The sequence below is a fragment of the Leucopleurus acutus genome (assembly GCF_964270905.1).
Source record: "Leucopleurus acutus genome assembly, chromosome: 4".
NCBI classification, from domain to species: domain Eukaryota; kingdom Metazoa; phylum Chordata; class Mammalia; order Artiodactyla; family Delphinidae; genus Leucopleurus; species Leucopleurus acutus.
The window spans coordinates 145,574,265-145,595,205 of NC_139146.1; the positions used below are offsets into that span (position 1 = coordinate 145,574,265).

Consider the following 20,941-nt stretch of genomic DNA (forward strand, 5'->3'; position numbering starts at 1 on the left):
AACCTGTCTCTTTGACCTCATCATAATCTTTAGTTCCTCTCTCTTTCCCTTTATCCCAATCCATCAGTTCTTTTCTAGCTTCATTTGCCTTTCTATCCATCATGTAATCCACTGTAAGTCATTTCTATATCTCTTAGGACCTGACAATCACGTACCCCTTTGACTGGCTGCCAACTTACTTTATCAGTTTCAAACTTTGAGTGTCCTCTACCGTCCACTATCAGCACTAGCTGCAAAGATATTGAACGTGGCTGGAGGAAGTTAGGGAATAATACTGATTAGAGCTAGGGAGGCTTTTAATTTTCTCAATTGTAAATTTGGAATTCAGACAAAATGTTATATGTTGTACTTTCCAAATCTAAAATGTCATGGTTCGATATATTATTTCTTCAAAACTATAACAATCATTCTTTAGAGTATCTTTTGTCTGTTAATCTCTAAAAATCTGAAAGAACATCCTGGAACTTCCAACTGAAAAAAGTCAAACGGGATCATCTCCAAAACCCCAATACAATATAAGGGAATGAACAGATATATAAACCAACGACCATGAGGAAAAAGGGACAGAAGCCATCAGAAAAGTGTTTTTAAATAAATTACTGAGGGACTTCCCTGGCAGTCCAGTGGTTAAGACTTTGCCTTCCAATGCAGGGGTGCAGGTTCAATCCCTGGTCGGGGAGCTAAGATGTATACATATATGTACATGTAGATGTATATGTATATGTGTAGGTGTATACCTGGAATGCCACACAAGACACATTGCCTCCTGAGAAGAAAATCAGGTGCTTAAGGAACAATAACAGGAGGTTATCCTTCTGAACCTTTTAAATCTTGAATCATGTGAATTCATAGTGTATTCTAAATACCAATTAAATTTTAAACATTAGGGCTTCCCTGGTGGCGCAGTGGTTGAGAGTCCGCCTGCCGATGCAGGGGACACGGGTTCGTGCCCCGGTCCAGGAAGATCCCACATGCTGCGGAGCGGCTGGGCCCGTGAGCCACAACTACTGAATCTGCGCGTCTGGAGCCTATGCTCCACAACGGGAGAGGCCACAACAGTGAGAGGCCCGCTCACCGCCATGAAGAGTGGCCCCCGCTTGCCGCAACTAGAGAAAGCCCTTGCACAGAAATGAAGACCCAACACAGCCAAAAATAAATAAATAAATAGATAAATAATGAAAATAAAGGAATTCCCTTTTAAAAAAAAAAGACAAGCCCTAAAAAAAAAAAAAGTAATTATTTTTGAAAAGAATAACTGGAGGGAGAAATAGGTGGACCAAGGGACTCTTGGTTTTCATTATAAAACCCTCGGTTGTATTTGATTTTTAAAACTATGTCCATCTCTCTCTCACACATACACATGTGCACACACAGTGAATTTTTATTTGCCTATCATTGTCTGCCTAATACAGTCTTATTCATTTTTCATGATTCTGGTAAAGCAAACTTTCTGTGAAAGTTTTCCTGATGCCAGCCAAACTCCTGCAGAGTTAGTCAGTTCTCCTGTGGGATTCCAGAGCGTCATCTGCCTGTCATTATTATACTATTTTTCTTTCATATTTTATTATTTAGTTACATGCTTGCCTCCTCCACTAAACTAAGTGATCCTCTAAGTCAGGAACTATTCCACGTCTCCAGACCTCCGGTGCTGTCTGTCTTTTGGATCTGCTGCTGCTTGCCTTTGAATGAACTGCATCTAGGACTTAAGGGGTCAGCCTATTCTCTAAGTGGGGAAATGTTCCTAGAACTCATGGGAGAGCAGAAGCAAGCTGGGAAGTATTTGAGAACAGCTAATGGAGCAACAGGAACCACTACACAGGTCAGAGAAGAGGATAGCCAGCTTAGGATAGGGAAGGCAGGTGGGTTCACATTCTTTCTGTCATTCCTCCTCGCCACTTGAGACCATAAAATAAACTCAGTCCACAGTTTAAAGACAGAAAATCAGAACGACAAAGTGAATGGGGGAAAAAATGGTGGCTTGGTAGAGGAAGGGAGATAAGTCTCTCAGGAAAATCACAAAGATAGATTTATGTGTTTGAGAACAAGGTGGAAGCAGTAGATTGTTACAAGTATCAAAGTTCAGAGTCAAGGATGGGGGCCACAGCATGTGCTATGTGTCAGGTATACACTATGCGCTAGAAAAAATGATCCAGAAGTTACCGTTTCTTAAACATCTACTAGGTGCTAGTCCCCCAGCCACCCCTTTAAGGCTTTTATATCTCATTATTCTGTGTTACAAATATAATAAGCTGAAATCAATAATTATTCCCATTTTACTGGTGACAAAATGGAGGCTCAAAAATGTTAAGTAATTGGCTGACATCATGTGATCAGAAAGTGGCTGAGATGGACTTGTACTTGTCTGTTAAATACCATTTATTTTGTGAATTCCTACTCATGATACTAAGTCTGGTTCAAATGTGCCTTCTCAATGAAGCCTTCTCTGATCTTTCCAACCAAAAATGACTATAGATGCTTCAACTTTATTTCTTGTAATTTTAAGATTCCAACGTATATTACATTTCTTTGTATATTTGCCTTCAATCTTCCAGCAGATTTTGTGTTTCTTGAAGAAAAGAACAAGCTCCTGTAGAATTGAAAATATTCTTTCTATTGTGGAAAAATCCAGTGGTTCAATGAGATTCTCTGAGTTATTTGCTAGACTTAGAAAGGTCAAAGTTCTATATTTGTCCCTAAACTGCATAACAAAGTTTTCAATTAAAATTTTAAAAATGTATCATTGATATTTTCCAAAGTTTTATTCTTATTAGTGATTTATATTCTGCTTCAATGTCCCTGATACCAATTATATTATAGAGTGTCAAATAATTTTTAACACATTCCTAATTTGGAAGCTTTACAGCAGTACTTTGCAAGCTAAAGAAAGCATAATGGAGAGGTGAAGAAAAAAGTATTAGTGAAATAAAGTCATGAAAAATTTGAAAACTAATAATAAAACCCATGTGAAAGTATGTAATGTCATGATCAGTTCTAGCACTACATAAAATTAAAAATTTGAAGTAAGGCAAACTTACTTAACAATAATCTTGTAAGGCAGCACCAAAGATTTTAGAATACAGAGATTAAAAAGTCTTAATTGTATTTTCACAAAGTTTCAGAGCTTCTGGCTAAATGAACAGATACAATTAAAATTTTGAGGATCCAGCATCGTAAAATGTACAGTGGTCATCACTTTGCAGAGTTTCAGACAATTTTAATTATTTGTCTTGGTACAGAGTTCACAGAGCAGAAGTAAATATGCTATATGTTTCTGTAAAAGGAATCATGTTTAGGCAACAATAGCTTAATTGAAGTAAATCTTTTCTCAAAAGTAAAATTTTAACTTGCATAAAAGTTTTAAGTACTAGTTAGACAACTTGTTAAATCCACTCAGGTAAACAGCACTTTTAAATCCCCATAAGATTTCTTAAAATCATCCTGGCTATGTGCCTAAATACATATAAATACAAAGCATTCTTAGCAATTAACTGGACGGTACGGGGTAAATGTGATGAGCAAGGAATTCACTGTGCTACCTCAATTAGTGCTAATGAGAGTTGTGTAGTTAATTCCCTCATGCTGCTCTTAATTTTCATCTCCTCTGTGGAGTCTACTCCAAAACATTTAAATTTTACACCCTATTCCCAGCCCATGACAATTTTTACTTACCTCAGTAATGAAGGCTTTGGCTGTGGCAGGATTCATAACAAGGATGGCTCGCCTAAGAGTGTCTCGATAGCGATTCAATTCCTCTATTCTCATGGTATCAAAGAGAGTGGTGATCATTTTATTGATGTTGTTTTCTACCTTCTGAAGTGCAACATCCATCCCCTGCTGAGACACTTTGTCCAAAAACTCCTGTATTCCACGGATATCTAGGAACATCAAAAGCCCATCAAAATGTGAATTACAGCACAGAAGGGAGAAAAAAGCTATTTCACTTACACCATAATAGTTTATTGTTCTACATTGTAGGCTGTTTAAACTTCTAATTGAGGAGCTGATGGAACTCTCAAATATGTTTAAGGTTGAGAAAAGACGATTTAAGGTGTTTATGCGAAAAATGTAGGGATTGTTATTTTTTAAATTAATTTTTCTCCACTGAGCATTCTAAATTATCTCACCTCTGGAAGATGTTAGAACAGAGTAGAGGGAAGTGATGGGGAAGATCCTCACTTCCCTAAAGCAAATGTGAGATAAGAAAGTACATTCCTTATTTTTCCTCAGTATTAAAGAGTGATATTAACCTCAGGCAAAACATGAATGTCATTATGGCTGATGAATCTGAATCAAGATTACTACCATTTCTTAAAATAGGCAACGATATCACTAAACTTGACATTTTCAATCTTACTTGAAAGATGGTTTTGAGAGGTTATTTTCAAAGGGTCTCAGGTCACTTAGACCACAAATAAAACAGCTACATTTTTGCCTGTTTTATGAGTACTATCTCCTTAGCTCAAATCTGGCCAACTTGATAGAGATTGTTTTTTTTCCAGGAGTATGGGAATGTACTTTGCGTGTAAAACATAAATTTTAACAAAATATTCACACACCCATTCCAAAATAAAAAAATTTCTGAAAGATTATCAAATAAAAAATTGTGTCCATTTCACATCTAAATAAGGAGGGTAAAATACAGTCTAAATAAAATGTTTATAAACTTGCATTTTGATGTATATTTAAGTAACAATAAGTGCCTGAAATGTTACAAATATTTTTCCTAGTGCCACATTGGCTGTTTATAGAAGAAGGGATCTAAACATTGATAAATATGATTGGAAGATGTACCCGGCACAATACAATCTTAATATAACAGATTGCTTTGACTATAAAGTACTGTTTATTTTTCTGTATATGCTCATGACATAAAATGTGAAAAGGGAAAAAACTAGTGAAAGATAAGGAGTGAATGAAATTGTAGGTTGCTTATTATGAATGGACTATATCTCAAAATTCCTTAATGTGCAAGACCGCAGGCATGTAAAATTTACCTCTCAAGGACAATAACAAGGTCATGTGTTTTTCAAGCAATATATAAGCCAATAAGTAAGAAACAGTCACAAATTTAGAAACTAACATTTGCTCATAACCAAAGTTTATATTTGCAAGTTTATAAATTAATACTAATAATTTTAAATTTTGCTTTCTTCTTATGATCTGTTTTATTTTAAAACAATTACTATGAACACTATATGTCTAGTTAACTGATGACTCTCAAACTCTTCAGAACAGATAACTGTATAAATTCTACCTTACATTCCTTATTCCTAATTAAATTATAAACCCAGGATGTCAGCATCACAGTAGCTTAAAAGAACAAAGACTCATCTAGAGCAGAACAAGAGATAAAAGAGCTGGAATAATAAAGGTATTATGTACTCATTAAATATCCAGGTCAGAAAGTTCCTAAGGATGTAAGGTATTCAAGCATGGATTAAACAAAGGTTTAGATCTGATGAAATTTAGCAGATACAGGCAGACATATAACAGGACTATGTTCGCACTCAAGCAAGCCTTCTCAAACTTTGCTGTGAATCAGAATAGCTTGGAAATCTTATTAAAAATGCAGAAGCCTGGACCCTACCCCAGAACCAGTATGCCTTTAAACTATGTGTCAGAGCAGATCCTTGATTGTGAATTGTAAGCTGTTGTTTCTTTAGTATGAATCACTTAAAAGTGCAGCTAAATATGACAGAAAAAAAACAAAAATAAATTGAAATAGAGATGTTCAGAAAACAGTGTGACCAGAGCATAAGACTCCAAATTACTTACACTCTTAACTTTGAGAAAAAAACCTGTTTCAAAAAAAAATTGTTGAAACAAATTATTGAAATTATCGCCTGTCACCAATGCTATGTGCTCAGAATTCAACAGTGAATACCCTTCCCCACATTGAGAAATACAATAAACAGGTAAACAAAGTAACAGATACAATTCACACTAAGTGCTGGAAAGGAAACAAGGGTGGGAAGAAGGACCTATTTTAGTTAGAATACTCAAGGAGGTTTCCTCTGGAAAACTGGCATTTAAAGTGTGATCTAAAGGATGAGAAGACATTGCCCAGGCAAGGGGATAGGATGAGAGGACAACAGCTAGGGAAGATGCCCCAAGGCAGTGAAGAGCTTGTGTTTGAAGTACCTAAAGGATTTCTGTGTGGCTGTAGTCCAGCTAGCCAGGGGGAGGGCAGAGTTAGGTGAAGCTGTGTGGAGACATTTCAGATCATGTGGATCCTGGTGAGACACAGAAAGAGGTTTCGATTTTATCCTAAATACAGTCTTAATCTCTTGAAAGTTTTAAGTAGAGGATCTGACTAAGTAGATGATGGGCTATGTGATCATTCAAATTGAGCTTGAAACTGATTTTCCCTTCATTTAAAACAGCATGACTTTTTTAGCTTTTATATTTGACCAGAAATTAAGTACTATATGTATTGTTACTTGGCCAGAAAAGTGATGTAATAAAAGATTGCTATTATGTCTTTGCTTCCTTAGTCTGCAGTTCTGGTTATCACTGCCTAGGTAAGTGATTATAAAGTTTTTGAAAATTTTTCTGATCTACAAATGAAGAAATATTTATCTTATAGATGTCTTGAAAGATTAATTAGTGAGGGTGATGGTGGGTGTGTCTGTATGGGAAATCCATTGTAGAGTCTAACACATGGTAGGTGCTATTATTGTTAATAATAGTGCACAATTGCCTGTTAAGGGTCCACCCACTCCTCCCCCCACCAATAGGACAGAATTGCCTAAAATTTACTGATGGACAGTTACCCAAAATAGCAAGCATAATGTTTTAGACTCTTGGAATGCAGGAGTTAAATAAACAATAATAGTTTTGCTTATTTGTGAATAACACCAAACACTCATGATATACAGCAATTGTAAGTTTGATGTGAAAAGGATCTGAATCATGCTATTAGCTGCACTGTGGAAAAGTCATTAAAAGAGAGAGTGGATCTTTGGCTTTGTCAGTTCATGAGTCTGATCAACTATCACAATTATTCAGCTACATTACCTGCTTAACTGTTAGTTGGAAAAAATGAGTAAAATGCCACAGGTTACAGAAAGTAAAAAGATAAGAGGTGATGCCTGACATCATAAAGCTTCCAGGCCTGTGGGTGTTACTAGATGTTACTCATTGGTAACAGAAAGTTAAACAGAAGTTTCAGTTGTTCCCAGTGATTATGAATTCTACTGACCAGATAATTATAACAACAGCAAGTTAACTCATTAACTAAGTTATTAAACACAAGATTAGGACAAAAAGCAGAAGTCTTTTTTCCCCTGGGCTCTATAAAGGAACTTGTGGTAGCAGAATATGACCCCCCAAAGGTGCCCAAGTCCTAATCCCTGGAGTTTATGAATAGGTTAGGGTTACAAAGCAGAGAGGAATTAATGCTCCAGAGGACATTAAGGTTGTCAATCGCTTGACCTTAAGACAGGGAGACATCTCCTATTAATTTGGTGGGACTAGTGTAATCACAGTGTCCTTAAACTTAAAAGAGGGAGGCACAAGAGGAGAGTCGAAGGGAGAGCTGATTACTGAAGAATGTGCTGAGCCTTTTGGGAAACTTCAGAGATGACTATTGCTGGCTTTGTGGATGAAAGAAGGAGACCTTGAATGAAGAAATGTGGACGGTCCCTAGAAAAGGCAAGAAAATGGGTTCTCCCCAAGAACCTTCAGAAAGGAACACAGCCTTGCTTACTTCTTGATTTTAGCCACTGCAATCCCATGCCAGACTTCTGATTTACAGAATTGTAAAGTAATAATTTGTACTGTTTAAGCCTCTAAATTTGTGGTCACTCATTATACCAGCAATAGAAAACTAATAGAGAAGTATAGTTTAGTCCTTAGGCTGGCATTTTTCAAATTATTGTCTACTGAATTTTATTTTAGAATCATTTGGAGGACTTGTCCAAAAGGAAGATTTCTTAGCCTCATCCCATTCCTATGGAATCAGAATTCTCATGATAAGACCCAGAGATTTTAGCACCTAATAATTTTTAAGAGATCAGTTTGGGAACCAAGGCTCCAATTTCTTAACCTTCTTTCTGTCACAGTGTCCTCCTAGAAAATCATGAAGATTATGGATCCTTTTTCTCCCCAGTAAATGTACATACCCAAAACATTCTGCACACTGCCTAGATCATGGTCTAATCTGTTTGCTTCCCTTAAGGGCGTTATTGGAAAACCTGAAGTAGTATAGTCACTGCCCGTAATGGTTGTTTTTCTATCCATTCTATATAAGAAGGTAGAGTATAGATACTCAACATGTTAACTAGTAGTGTGTATTACATCTTATTTAAATAGAGAAACATTTAAAATTAAAATATTAAGAAACTTATAAATACCTTCCTTGATAAGCTTTAAGTACTTTCAGCTATTATTTAGACTAACTCTAGTTGGCTTCCAGGCCCAATAAAAATATCGTAAACTGTAGTAGATTGGGTTCCCAAGGAAGTGGAGTCTAAGTTAGAGACTGGAGAACAGGAAGTTTATTAAGGAATACTCTAAGAAATAACACTTGTGCAACAAAGGGAAGGGAACAAGGGTCAGCAGAGAGGGAGCTGTGATGCATATCTCAACAGAGGACTGCACAGAGCTCTGGAAGTGTTATCCCAAGTTAGGGCTGGTGGAAGGAGGCGTTTTATAATCCTGCATAGACTTTGGTCCATGGCTTTCTTCAGCTGAGGGAATTTGGGTGGCACAAGACAGAATGCACTGGAAATTTTCCTTACATTTATAGAGTCAAAGGTTGTTGTTTTGATTTTCAGGGTAATTTGACATGAAAAGTCTTATAAGTCATTTCTAGTCAATATCTCATCTTTATTTTTTTAATTTTTAAAATTATTTTATTTTTATTATTGGGGGCATCTTTCTTTTTTAAAACAACTTTTTATCTAGGGGAAAACATACTACACTTGATGTCAGAAAACCAGGTTTGGATCCTTACTTTGCTACCCACATAGCCGTGTGAACTTAGAATCAATTTCATAGGTGATGTCTGTCGTTTTTACCTTCCCAGTATTTTTTCTCCTTTATTCAAATAACAAAACCTCATTTTTCATTTAAGAAACAAACCTGGACCCATCTCTGTGTTCTACATGTGCACAACCTTCTATATTCATTACCGGATGGTCATGTGTCCCAGGACAGTTAAATGTAAGTTCTCCATATCTTTGGCCTAAGTAATTAGTTCACAGATAGTCACAGGATTCAAAGAAAAACTGAAATTTGATATATGGATAATGAAAAAGAAATGGTCATTCTTTTGTATCACAAGTTGTAATGATGCAGTTTTGGAATTGAGAGAGCCAGTGTGTCTAGTGAGAAGCTGAGAATGCAGCCAATGAGTGAAGTGAAACAAAGGCCAGGTAGCTATTTCTTAGACTTCCCAACTACATCAGTCAATCGAAAAACCATTTTTTCTTTTTTTGCTTACCTAGTTTGAAATGAGCTTCTGTCACTCACAAGAGAAAGGGTATTGACTAATACATAGTCTTTTGATAAACATCTGGTAGTTTGGGAATGAAGGTAAAGGCACAGTTCCTGTTCTTGAAGTACATCCAGTTTAGTGGAGGGAATAACAATTTAAACAACTAATTGTTTTAATGTGATTAATGTCAATGAAAGAAATGTAACAAAGGAATGGAAGCTTAGGAAAACAGCTAATCCCACTTTATCAATGCAAAAAGAAAATTATATCACCTAATTACTGGGTTGTTCTAATAAAAGGAAATAAGGGGTGTGAAATATTAAAGCAGTTTGTAAACTGCAAATTTCTATGCAATGTGCATTTTCATTATCCAGACTTTATTAACCCAGTCAATTGTCCCACTTGTTCTTAATTTTCTTCTGTTCTCTTTTTCTATGGAAAAATGGAAAACAAACAGACAAAAATCACAATAAGGACTAAAAGTTGATCTAGGTACTACCTTTATAAATTGATATTCTAGCAACCATCAATTTTCGTGATATCTGATTTGTGTTACCTAGTTAGACCAACTTCCTGCAACTGCTCTCCAAGAGGTAATGGCTGATTGAAACACAATGATTCGTTTTATTAAATTGTATAGAATAATGACTTTATTATGATCACTAATGTAAGACTAAATTTAATATCTCTACTGAAAATGGCTTATAATGTAAATAGATCAAGGTAGAAAACTCCTAGGCGATATTAGGATCTAATGCATAAGCACGTTTCTAAACAGACCCCAAACCAGAAATGTGATATTTTACTGTTCATCTTAAATCAGTAGTCAGCATCTAAATAGATCTCTTTGGAATCTAGTCTCTGCTTACTATGTGCCAAGCATGAGCAAAACAATCCCTGCCCTCAATGAGCTTGCTATCTACACATATGGTGATAACATAGACCCTATTACAGATAGAAGAATCTTACAATACTACTCATTTTCCAAACTGTCGTTGCAACTTAAATTTAGTGGCATTCTCTGGAATACATCAAACAGTAATTCTCAGTCTGATCATTGTATTTGAATGACACTTTTAAAATGTTGAATTTGGTAGGAAAAAAGATATGTCACTGAGGCTTTGTAGGTCTGATTATTTTTTTTTCCTTCTACTCATCTCTCTCCCTCATTTGAGTAGATTAGGCACATTTAATCATTTTTGATCACTTAATGCACTGAAAACCTCACTTAGCAGGAGACCTCAGTACTTCATTCAGTCAATCTTGGTGTTTCTGAAATTATGACAGAATGCTAAGCTTTAAATTAATATTTAGAATCTTGTGAATTTTTTTTAGATAAAAAGAAATACATCACACTACTGGACACATGAGATACATCATGAAGTTGAATGGACTTTCCCAACATATGAATGGCAAAGCATAATCTACAATTGCCTTGTTTCCTCAGGGGAAAAAAGGCTTTTAACCATGGAGTGATTTAAAAATTTTTGTTCAGAAGAACCCTTACTTCTAAAGGGATTTGAGTCGTTAATTATTTCCTTGTCATTTGTGATGTATTTAGAAAATAATGATAATAATGTGCTGTATGAGATTTTAAGGTGACACAGTCCAGCAATAGGGATCCACTGAGATTTTCTATTTGATAAGAACTTGTGATTTTAACATTAGATCATAATGTTACATCATGAAAGTCATTTTTACAGTAATGCTAATCAATATTTTTAGAATATTTTACTGATGAACAAATCCAAAATAGTAGAATATAGCATTTTTACCTATTGACATAATATATACTAATGAAAATAAAATAGTTCAATAAGATGCTTGGATTAATTATACGCTTACTGATGTACATTGAAGTGAATGAGATAACTGAAAGCTGGAAAGTAGCCAAATGAGGAATAAATCACTTTAAGACTGTCTAGAGAGACAGTTAATAATATTATAGTCATCAGACATTTAAAAACACCCTCAGGGTAATTATAAACATTTGCAATAAATCAAGAGGAATGTGTCCATTTTATTAAACCTACATCAAATCTGCATGGAATAAATACTGTGATTCCTAGGAATGCATTCATGCTGATGTCCATCCAATATTCATTTCAAAGAATTCTACCATATGACAATTTAATTGTAAGGAAAGGGTGATGTACTGAAGGGTAGTGCTTAAGTACTTCAGGTCATTCAACTATGTACTGACACTTAATTTGGGATCATTAAATCAGTGCTTGCAGAATGCAATGGATTCCATATATAATCCATTCATTAATCCTTAAGTTTGAATTTATTTCTTTGTTTTCATGCATATGGATGTCAAAAAGTAAATATTTCTGTATATAAAGAGAAATATATTTTCATTTAGTCTTTTCCATGCTAAGATATTCTATCAAAACCTGTTATGTATGTTTAGGTCTCTGATTTTCAGAAATACCTAGTTTAACAAATTATAGTTGATATATACATATGGCCAAAAGTCTTAGTGTAAAATAGAAAAGACTATTCTGAAATCTTAAGAAAAATGTCAGAAAGGCTAAGAACATAAAATAAGTCTAAACTGACCAAAGCAAACAAAAACAAACAAATTGAACTAATGAAGAGTATATTTTAAAAGCAGTTTAAAATGGTGAATTATAGAGACAAATATTTATAATTTTAAACATCTAAATTATAATTTAATAATATTAAATTTAAAAATTAAATTAATAAGATTAAAATAATCTAATCCATATTTTTTTCTTATAAGCAAAGTTTCTTTTGAGCTGACAAGGAAAGGACATGTGTCCACGTATGCCTACCCTTCACCCAGAGGGTCATGGTGTAACTCAGGCTGTTGCCAGAGAGCCCACCATGCCCCTGAACAAATTATTTGGTTCCAGAATAAGCACAGGACCCAAAGAGAGCCTGAGATTTTATATGTGGATAAATAGCCATATGTCTGATATTGATGTATGGACAAAGAAGGGAAAGGGCCTTTTTCTAGTATAATAATCTGTAAGAATATGCTTGAAGTCACCAATGCCATCTGTCTAGCTTGAGGATGAAGCACATACATGAACTGAAGTAGAGGTGAGGCTATGGTAAGAGGGTATATTTGACTACTTTCAATTAGTTCTTGTCTCTATGTCATTACTGTTACAAGCTGCTTAGATCCCTATCATCAAATTACCCCTCCAGGCTCCATAACTGCACCCATAGAATAAATCTACAAATAGGTTCATTCCAATATTAAGCTGTGGAACCAATATTTGTTTAGGCAAAGGAAATTAAATAACCCCAATAGCTCTTTAGGTGAAATGCCCATCAACTTTTCTGCTTATGTCACTCTTGTAAATCAGTTCTCTTCAGCCCATCCATCCCTGAAATTCAACTTTTCTTTCAATATTCTCAGAATAGAAACCTCCCATTAAAGAAATCTATATGTTTTTATTCTATTTTAAAGATCACCCACTTCTATAACTTTCTGGCTTCTGTATATTGTCAGTTCCAAGACGCCTTGATTCTGGAATCTAGTTGCTGGCTGTTACTTTCAACTAATTCCTTGCTTAGACCTCTCTGATAGTGAGCCTGCCTTGACTACTATCAGCTGCATCTAATGAGGCTTCCTGGATATTGTATTCCACCTACTTGACCAAACTTCCTCTCAGAGACTTGGTTGAAAGCATAAACAGCAGGCTAAGCAAATTGAGGATGATGCAAAACTGGAAGGGTAGGGCAATATAATGAGTAATATGATAAAGATTTAACATAAAATTTTTAAAAGGCATAAATTATGAGAAAACACAATAAGATACAAGTGGCTTTTGTTTTGCTAAAAAGAGGTAAAGGTCTCACCTCTCTAAGGCAATAAGATAGCATGAGATGTACTGTGTAACCAATAAATGTGTCAGATTGTGTACAGAAATATTGAAAAAGTAAAATAGATAGGGATAAAGGCATTTAGAAAGGTGGATTATCTAAGAAGCATACGTATCGGGTTGAAAATGGTAAATTCTTAGGCAGTAGAAGACTAAGTGACTTCATGGGATGTAATCATTTCTTTACTTATTGATAAATGGTTACAAGCAAAAGCATTACTTATTTTATATTATTCTAGAAATAGATCATTTTGTCCAATATATTTTAAGTTTCATATAGAGAAGAGCTTTCTGCCAATTAGAAATGTCCGGTATCCTTATATGAGACAGGCTCCTTCAGAGTACAGTGAGTTCTCTCTTGCTTGGAGGATTCTGTCAGGGGAAACAATGCTACCAATCAAAGATGTTGAAGGAGATACCTGCTGAAATCTCTTGTTTCCAAATGTCTTATCTAGGAACAAAGCTGGCCTTATCAGAAACACCAGGGGGTGTTAAAATATGTACGTTGCTAGGGCCTACCTTGCAAAAATTCTGATTCCAGGGATCTATGACAGAGCTAAGGTAGGATGATGATTAAAAATCTCTTCTAGTAATTCTGATCTACTACCAAATTTGGGTTCTAAGTGTCCACTACACTCAATTCTAACCTTTTGTCTATGACTCAATAATCACTAAGAGATCATGATTCAATGATGATATTTAGTTTACAATTCTGATAGGCAAATTGATTTTTTCCTTTTTTTCTTTCTCTTTACTTCTTTTCACTTTTCAGATATCTAACAGGTTGTTCTGTCTTCTAAATTTTTATTGAGATATAATTTATCTACAATAAAATAAAGAGGCCTTACATGTGTAGTTTAAAGAACATTTATAGTGTTCCACTATAACTACCACTCAAAATGAGATACTGAATATTTCTGTTACCACAGAAGTTTCTCTTGTGTCCTTTTCCAGACAGTCCACTCCTGGCCCAGAGATGCAACCACTTTCTGATTTGGATCACCAAGATTAGTTTTGTATGTTACTGGACTTCATATAAAAGGAATAATACAGCATGTCCTTCTTTTCTTTCAGGATTATTTCACTCAAAATTTTGTTGCTGAGTATTTCAGTGGTTCATTTCTTCTTATTGCTTAATAGTATTCCATTGTAGGGACCTGCCACAATTCCCTGAACCATTTTCAAAATTATGGGCATTTGGGTTGTTTCCAGTTTTGGACATAATGAATAATGCCAATACTAGCATTCTTACATAAGATTTTGTGAGGCTATACATTCTCATTTATCTTGGTAAATACCTGGGAGTGAAATGAGTAAGTCACGTGGTAGATGCATACGTAAATTTGTAACGAACTGCCAAAGAGCTTTCCATACTGGTTGTACATTTTTACATCCAGCCACAAAGTAGGAGAGTTTCAGTTTGCTACATTCTTGTCTATGTGTAGTATTGGACTTTAGCCAGTCTAGTGGGTACTGATTAATACCTCGTTGTTTGTTTTTGGTTTTTTTGTTTTGTTTTTGCCACACCACTCCGCTTGCAGGATCTCAGTTTCCTGACTAGGATTGAACCCAGGCCATGGCAGCGAAAGCCTGAAATCCTAACCACTAGGCCACCAGGGAACTCCCCAGTATCTAGTTTTAATTTGCACACACCTGTGGACTATGTTCAGCACTTCTTCTTGTGTTTATTGGCCATTTATATATCTTCTTATATGAATTGTCTGCACAAACTTTTTGCGCAATTTCAATTGTGTACTTTTATTGGTGTCTTGCTGCTTCGCTGGAGTTTTGTTTAATTCTCTGAGTTCTTTATATAGCCTATGTATTTACCTAAGTTTTTCAGATATAGGTATTGGAATTTATTCCCCAGGTTGTAGTTTGCCTATTTATTTTCTTAATGGTATCTTTTATGAGCAGAAAATTTTAATTAATACAAGGCTCATGCTGCTTGCTGCACCCTGAGTATTAAAAATCTCTAATTCAGGAGCATAGTGTTTTCTGCCAGCATCTATGAAATTGAGGCAGGCTAACTCGCTAGCTTGCAAGTAGGGTAAAATCTCAGACCCTTCACAGTTCTTGACAGTATCATATTACAACCCCCAGCTGTAAGCAATACTAGGGAATATAGTTTTTCAACTGGAACTATTGCTCTCTCAGTTTAGAAGGGAGAACATATATTGCATAGGCAAGCGGCTATTTCTGCTGAGGGGTCAGCCTACTTTGAGTCAGTGACTGCCCTGTTTCCACGTTTCTAACGATAACCAAACCATCCGAATTGACATACAGTATTTTTCCTTGAATGATGTTAACATGTTGAAGATCTGCAGGCTTAAAGTCAGACATTATCTTTCTTTAACAAAAATGATTCTATACATGTCATTTGTAAACTTTTAAAAAATTTTCAGTGTCAGAAATTACTCTTATGCTTTTTCTATTGTATCAAAAGAGTCCAGTTGTTGAGAGCAGGGACTGTGGGGGAGACTATTAGTGTTTGAATTCAGGCTTCTTGGACTTACTTTTGAGTCACCTGACCTCTTACTACTTTAGCTTTTTTCATTTGTGGTATAATCATGGCCATCTCCAGCATCATCAACATCATCTACTTTACAGAGCTGCTGTGAGGATTAAATGAGATGATACATGTAAAGCATTTAGAACAGAGCTTGGATACAATACATGTTCTCTGTAAGATTATCCCTTGCTATGTTCTTGGGTGATAGCTCACTGCAACCTCTTTATACTCATTATACATGGTTAGGAGTATAGATAGGCTCTGATCAGACTTTAAATCTCAGTTTTGATGCTTCTTAGCTATGTTTTGTGAACAAGTTACCCATCAGTTGTTTCTGTTTTCCTATTTGTAAAACTGTAAATATTACCTACCTCACATAGCTGTTGAGAAAATTCAATGATACAATGTAAAATATTTATTCTACTGCCTGAATGAAAATGATCAGAGATACTATTTTTTTAATATTTTTATTGCTGCAAGACTTGCTCACACTGTCTATTGGAATGGCCGTCTCTCACACACTTCAAGTTGGTAGGATTCTGAGAGGCAATAATCAAGATCAAAGTCCACCCGTGAAGCCTTCTTTGATCACTGCTGCCTAAATTAAACACTTTCTTCATCGCACACCACTAGCACTCAGTTTGCATCATTCATGACACAACACACTATTTTCTCTATTAAGAGAGTCATATAAATATTTCTCTTTCGTTAATTGTAAGCTTCTTAAAAGTAAAGACTACATTCTGTAAAACTTTTAATCTCATGTTTTGTATCTGCACTAAGCAAGTGAGCTATGAACGTTTCCGGAATGACATATTTTTAAAAGTTCAACACTTCCTCTTTTCAAGCCTTTTAAAAAATGTCTTGAATCAGTCCATTCAAATAAAGTTTCATTTTTCTCCCCTCTTTTTATTCATTTACTTAGAATCAAAGACTTGAATTTTCTTTGTTAAGGAATTTAAAGTAGACTTTTACACTGTGCTCTTAATCATATTTAACTGCTTTGGAAATAAGTGTTTCTCTAATAAACTGGATAAGAAGCCTAATCTTTTTCTTTAAGTATATTTTTCTAAGCAAAATACATCTTCAATAACATTTGGCTCCAGCAGGCTGCCTGATTCCATCCATGGATGATGCTTAATCCATTCCTTAATGAAAGTAATTCCTGATAACGAAGATAAAAGTCAAGTATAATTCTGATGTTTGAACTTAAAATGAGGACATTGATGAATGGATATGTAAATACATGTAGCCCTCTTCAAGGCACAAGGTATTTGAATAGTTTGATGTTTATTTTGGACTCTAGCCCAGTTCTTTATTTACTATCAAGATTTATTGTAAGTATCAAAGGAAAATTTTCTTTCATTGAACAAGAGTATTACTGGAAATAATTTAAAAAGTACAAGCAGGGTACTTTTTCATGAATTATTAAATTAAATAATAAATTAAAGTCAAGTTTATCATCAGAGTAAAGGAAAATGTTTTTCATTATTCCTAAAACAAACACTGCTTCTAGCAGAGGATACTAATACTGTGATTATAGCATCTTATTTAGTCAAAGGAAAACAAAAGAAAAGAGAATGAGGAATTTCAAATGTATGTAAATGAGTGTGTGACTATGAATTTAGTGTACATTAAAAAATCTTTACTTCATCAGTAATTAAAATGTCTTCTCTTACAAGAATTTCCTAACTGTAATCCATGTAGGACTTGGAAACAAGCTAACAAGGAATTTTCTTTCCTCATGGACATTTATAATCAAAGAGTAAAGTTTTCATTTTAATGTTGTAAAAACATCATCAAAAGTTACTTTTCTGTTCTTTATTTTACAAGACTATCTTGATAGGACTAACTAAAACATGTTTTCTCCCTTTAAAGAAAGATGTAGTGTTTAAAAATTCATTATTTCAAAGTATGTTGAGCAGAAGTCATAAGAATACCATTATGGTTATAAAAACCATAGATAATCTGACTAGAAAAAACTGACAAAGGCATACTCAGTATGTTGATTCCAGAGCTAGAGTTTACTATATTCACTAAATAATCCTATCAGTGACTATCAGATTTGTGTTCCATCTTTACTTTTACTGATGAGCCAATTATTTTTATTTCCTTTTTGTTTATTTTATTCATTTCAGCCTCTTGGTCTTTGTTCTGTGACCCCTAAATAATATGAATTAAGCAACAAAATAAGGATTTCCGTCCTGGGGACAAAGGACTGTGCTTTTAGAGAGTGCCACAGACTTTTGTCTGAAGCCTACCCATCAAGTTTAATGGAACTCAGCCTCCAAAACCCCATGTGACCTTTGAATATTTAGGGCTAATGTAACTGTCACTCGCTCTCCCTCCCTGGGAGTCCACAGGAGCTCTTATTTGCTGCTTCCCAGATTTCTGCCAACCTGTTTGTGCTCAGTTCTATTGATGCCACTTTCTGGCCCACTCTTGTGTAACTGTTCTCTAATATAGTTCAAAATGCTGAGTAGATTAGGACAAGAGAACTCATTTTTAAATAGTTATTTATTTGCAAGAAAAATAAGTTGCACTGTAAATCTTAACTTTTTAAAATAAAAATGTAAAAACTAGGCCCATCCATACTGAATAGAAATTTTTTTCTAAGACTCCTTCTTAAGGCAAATCTCTAAGGAAACACGTTTCAAAATATATGTTCTTTATCAGAATCTTGTTTATTTCCTCTCATTTGAACGTATAGCTCTCTACTCCATTTCCTATCTTCCTAATGACAAAAAAAGAGAGAAACTATATTTGAAAATCTCTGGGATCAGTCAGCTAGAAAGAAGGTAGATTCATTCAGAAAAAATACTTATACAAAAATAATATTATTTTTGCTTAGTTTTCTTAATGTAACTAGGTAAATATATTGAGAGAAAGTGTCTTCTCAAAGTATGGCAAATTTAGGTAAAACGCTTTGTGTTCTACTTTAGAAAGTTAAATAAAATAAGTATTTTTATACTACTCAGTATTTGTGTGAGATTTCATTTTGTAGACAATATGCCAGGATAAATATAAAGTGATATAATTTCAGTGACCTTCAAAGAGTTAAGTACTAAGTAGATACTAAAGTCTACAACGAGGGTGTAGGCAAGATACTTCAGATTTTTTTTTGAACCAAAAAATAGAAATGGGCAATTTTTTAAGTGTTCCAGGATCTGTCCAAAATGTTTTTTTCTTATTAGATAGAGATATAAATCTTTCTGAAAGAGGAGAAAGACAGTATTGTTTGTATGACTTCCCATTATTTGAAAGACCGAGATATGTACAAAAGATTGAACTTGAGGTGTTAACAAAGTTTTCTGTTGTTGCCGCTAGATTTGTAAGAAGAATGTGACAGGACATGAAAACCACACATAATAATAAGTAAGCTCCTTCGATTTTTCAAGATTTTAACCGAAGTTACCTGCCATGCAAATACCAGCTTACAAAACTCATACCAGCAACAAACACTCACCATATTCGCTATCATAGAATATAATTAGCTTCTGCCAGGCATATTCTGTGACCACTCTCAGGATAACGTCATTTAAGTAGACAGGTGGCCTAACAGAGAGAGTGTAGTCATCATTCCTGTTGCTCCGGGTGACTCCACAGCCACTCCTTGGGGTCCCAGCTGTTGAGCGCTGAATGAAGAGGTGGGGGATGTGCATGGCATCTGCCAGAGACTGGAGGGACCCAGCTGATGTGCAGCCAATGGAGCTGACCAGGGCCAAGATGCCTTGATTCATGAGTTCACAGGCTGCAAGAAAGCACAGTAATATTCAAATGTCAATAGGTCTCATATATTTTCTCTTTTTGAGGAACAGTGAATAAAGCTTACACAGCTATTCTACAACTATGGAAACATTTGTTTTTTAAAGGAATATTCTACATGAGGAGATCCTCCCATTACAAAGTGCTGTTGGAATACAGATCAAGAATTCTACAACTATTCTACAACTATTCTACAACTATGGAAACATTTGTTTTTTAAAGGAATATTCTACATGAGGAGATCCTCCCATTACAAAGTGCTGTTGGAATACAGATCAAGAATTCTATCCTAATTAGCTATTTGACCTCGTGCAAATTTCTCAGCTTTTTTTGGTCTCAGTTTCATCACCTGTAAAGAGGGTAAAATAGCATGAATCTTTCAGGATTATTGTGTGCATGAGAGATAATTCAGTGTCTGTTACTTGTCTCTCGAGTGATAGGCATCCAATTAGAGTGATAGCTATACTTTTATAATTTTCAGTGTATCATTCAGGGAAAAGGTAATTCTTTACTGAGTATATAATACAAGGTTTTAAGAAAAGAGACAATATGCAAACTGGTAAATAAATGAAGGGGGAGATGAAGAGTCTGAGGAAGGAATTTCTAGCCACAGAAAACAGAGCCATTCTGGTATCTAAAACTTTGATGACACTTGTCTCTCCTACTAAACTGGAGAAATGAAAATGTTTTTGTTCTTTTCCTTGTTTATCAGAAAACTCATGGGATTTCTCTGGCAGTCCAGTGGCTAAGACTTCGCCTTCCAGTGCAGGGGGTGTGGGTTCAATCCCTGGTCAGGGAGTTAAGATCCCACATGCCTCGAAGCCAAAAATCAAAACATAAAACAGAAGCAATATTGTAACAAATTCAGTAAAGACTTTAAAATGGTCCACATCAGAAAAAAAAATCTTAAAAAAAAAACGAAAAAAGAAAACATGGTGAAATCGAAAGGGAAAACTCATGGTGTACATTTCAGAAACTATCTCATTCTGGTTTCCAACTGAAGAATTTCTAATTTCTACTATACGGTTTATGATCTCTGTTTTAATTTCATTTCAACTATTCTGTGTATGCATATACTCTTACTTCAAAACCTATTTAAAACTAAAAAAAATATAAATTATAAGTAAACATAAAGACATCGCATATATAGAAAAAAAGAGTTCAGAAGTGATATCTCAGAATGCCAATCTTTGAAGTCAAGAGTTTAGAAATAAAATCAAAAGTAAATTTAGAAAGAGTCAAGGCAAAATTAATTCCATTTGAGAAGATAAGACAACATAATTGTTCCAGTATTAATTCTCGATTTGATGCATTCTAGATATAACATTCTCAGGATTCAAACTTTATTATAGATTGCACATAATTCTT

General features: G+C 34.8%; 1 protein-coding gene across 3 annotated transcripts in view; it reads right to left on the minus strand.

Moving 5' to 3' along the window:
* The window catches only part of GRID2 (glutamate ionotropic receptor delta type subunit 2), a gene marked incomplete at both ends in the record, with an annotated part of 1,370,777 nt that overhangs the window by 654,843 nt on the left and 694,993 nt on the right, over positions 1–20,941 (minus strand). For 2 of the 3 annotated variants that reach the window (XM_082838450.1, XM_082838449.1), the window contains 2 exons: positions 3,670–3,875; positions 19,275–19,559. In XM_082838450.1, coding sequence (XP_082694576.1) covers positions 3,670–3,875; positions 19,275–19,559 — 491 coding nt within the window. The remainder of the gene's footprint in view (positions 1–3,669; positions 3,876–19,274; positions 19,560–20,941) is intronic. The other variant, XM_082838451.1, reaches the window with a different exon arrangement.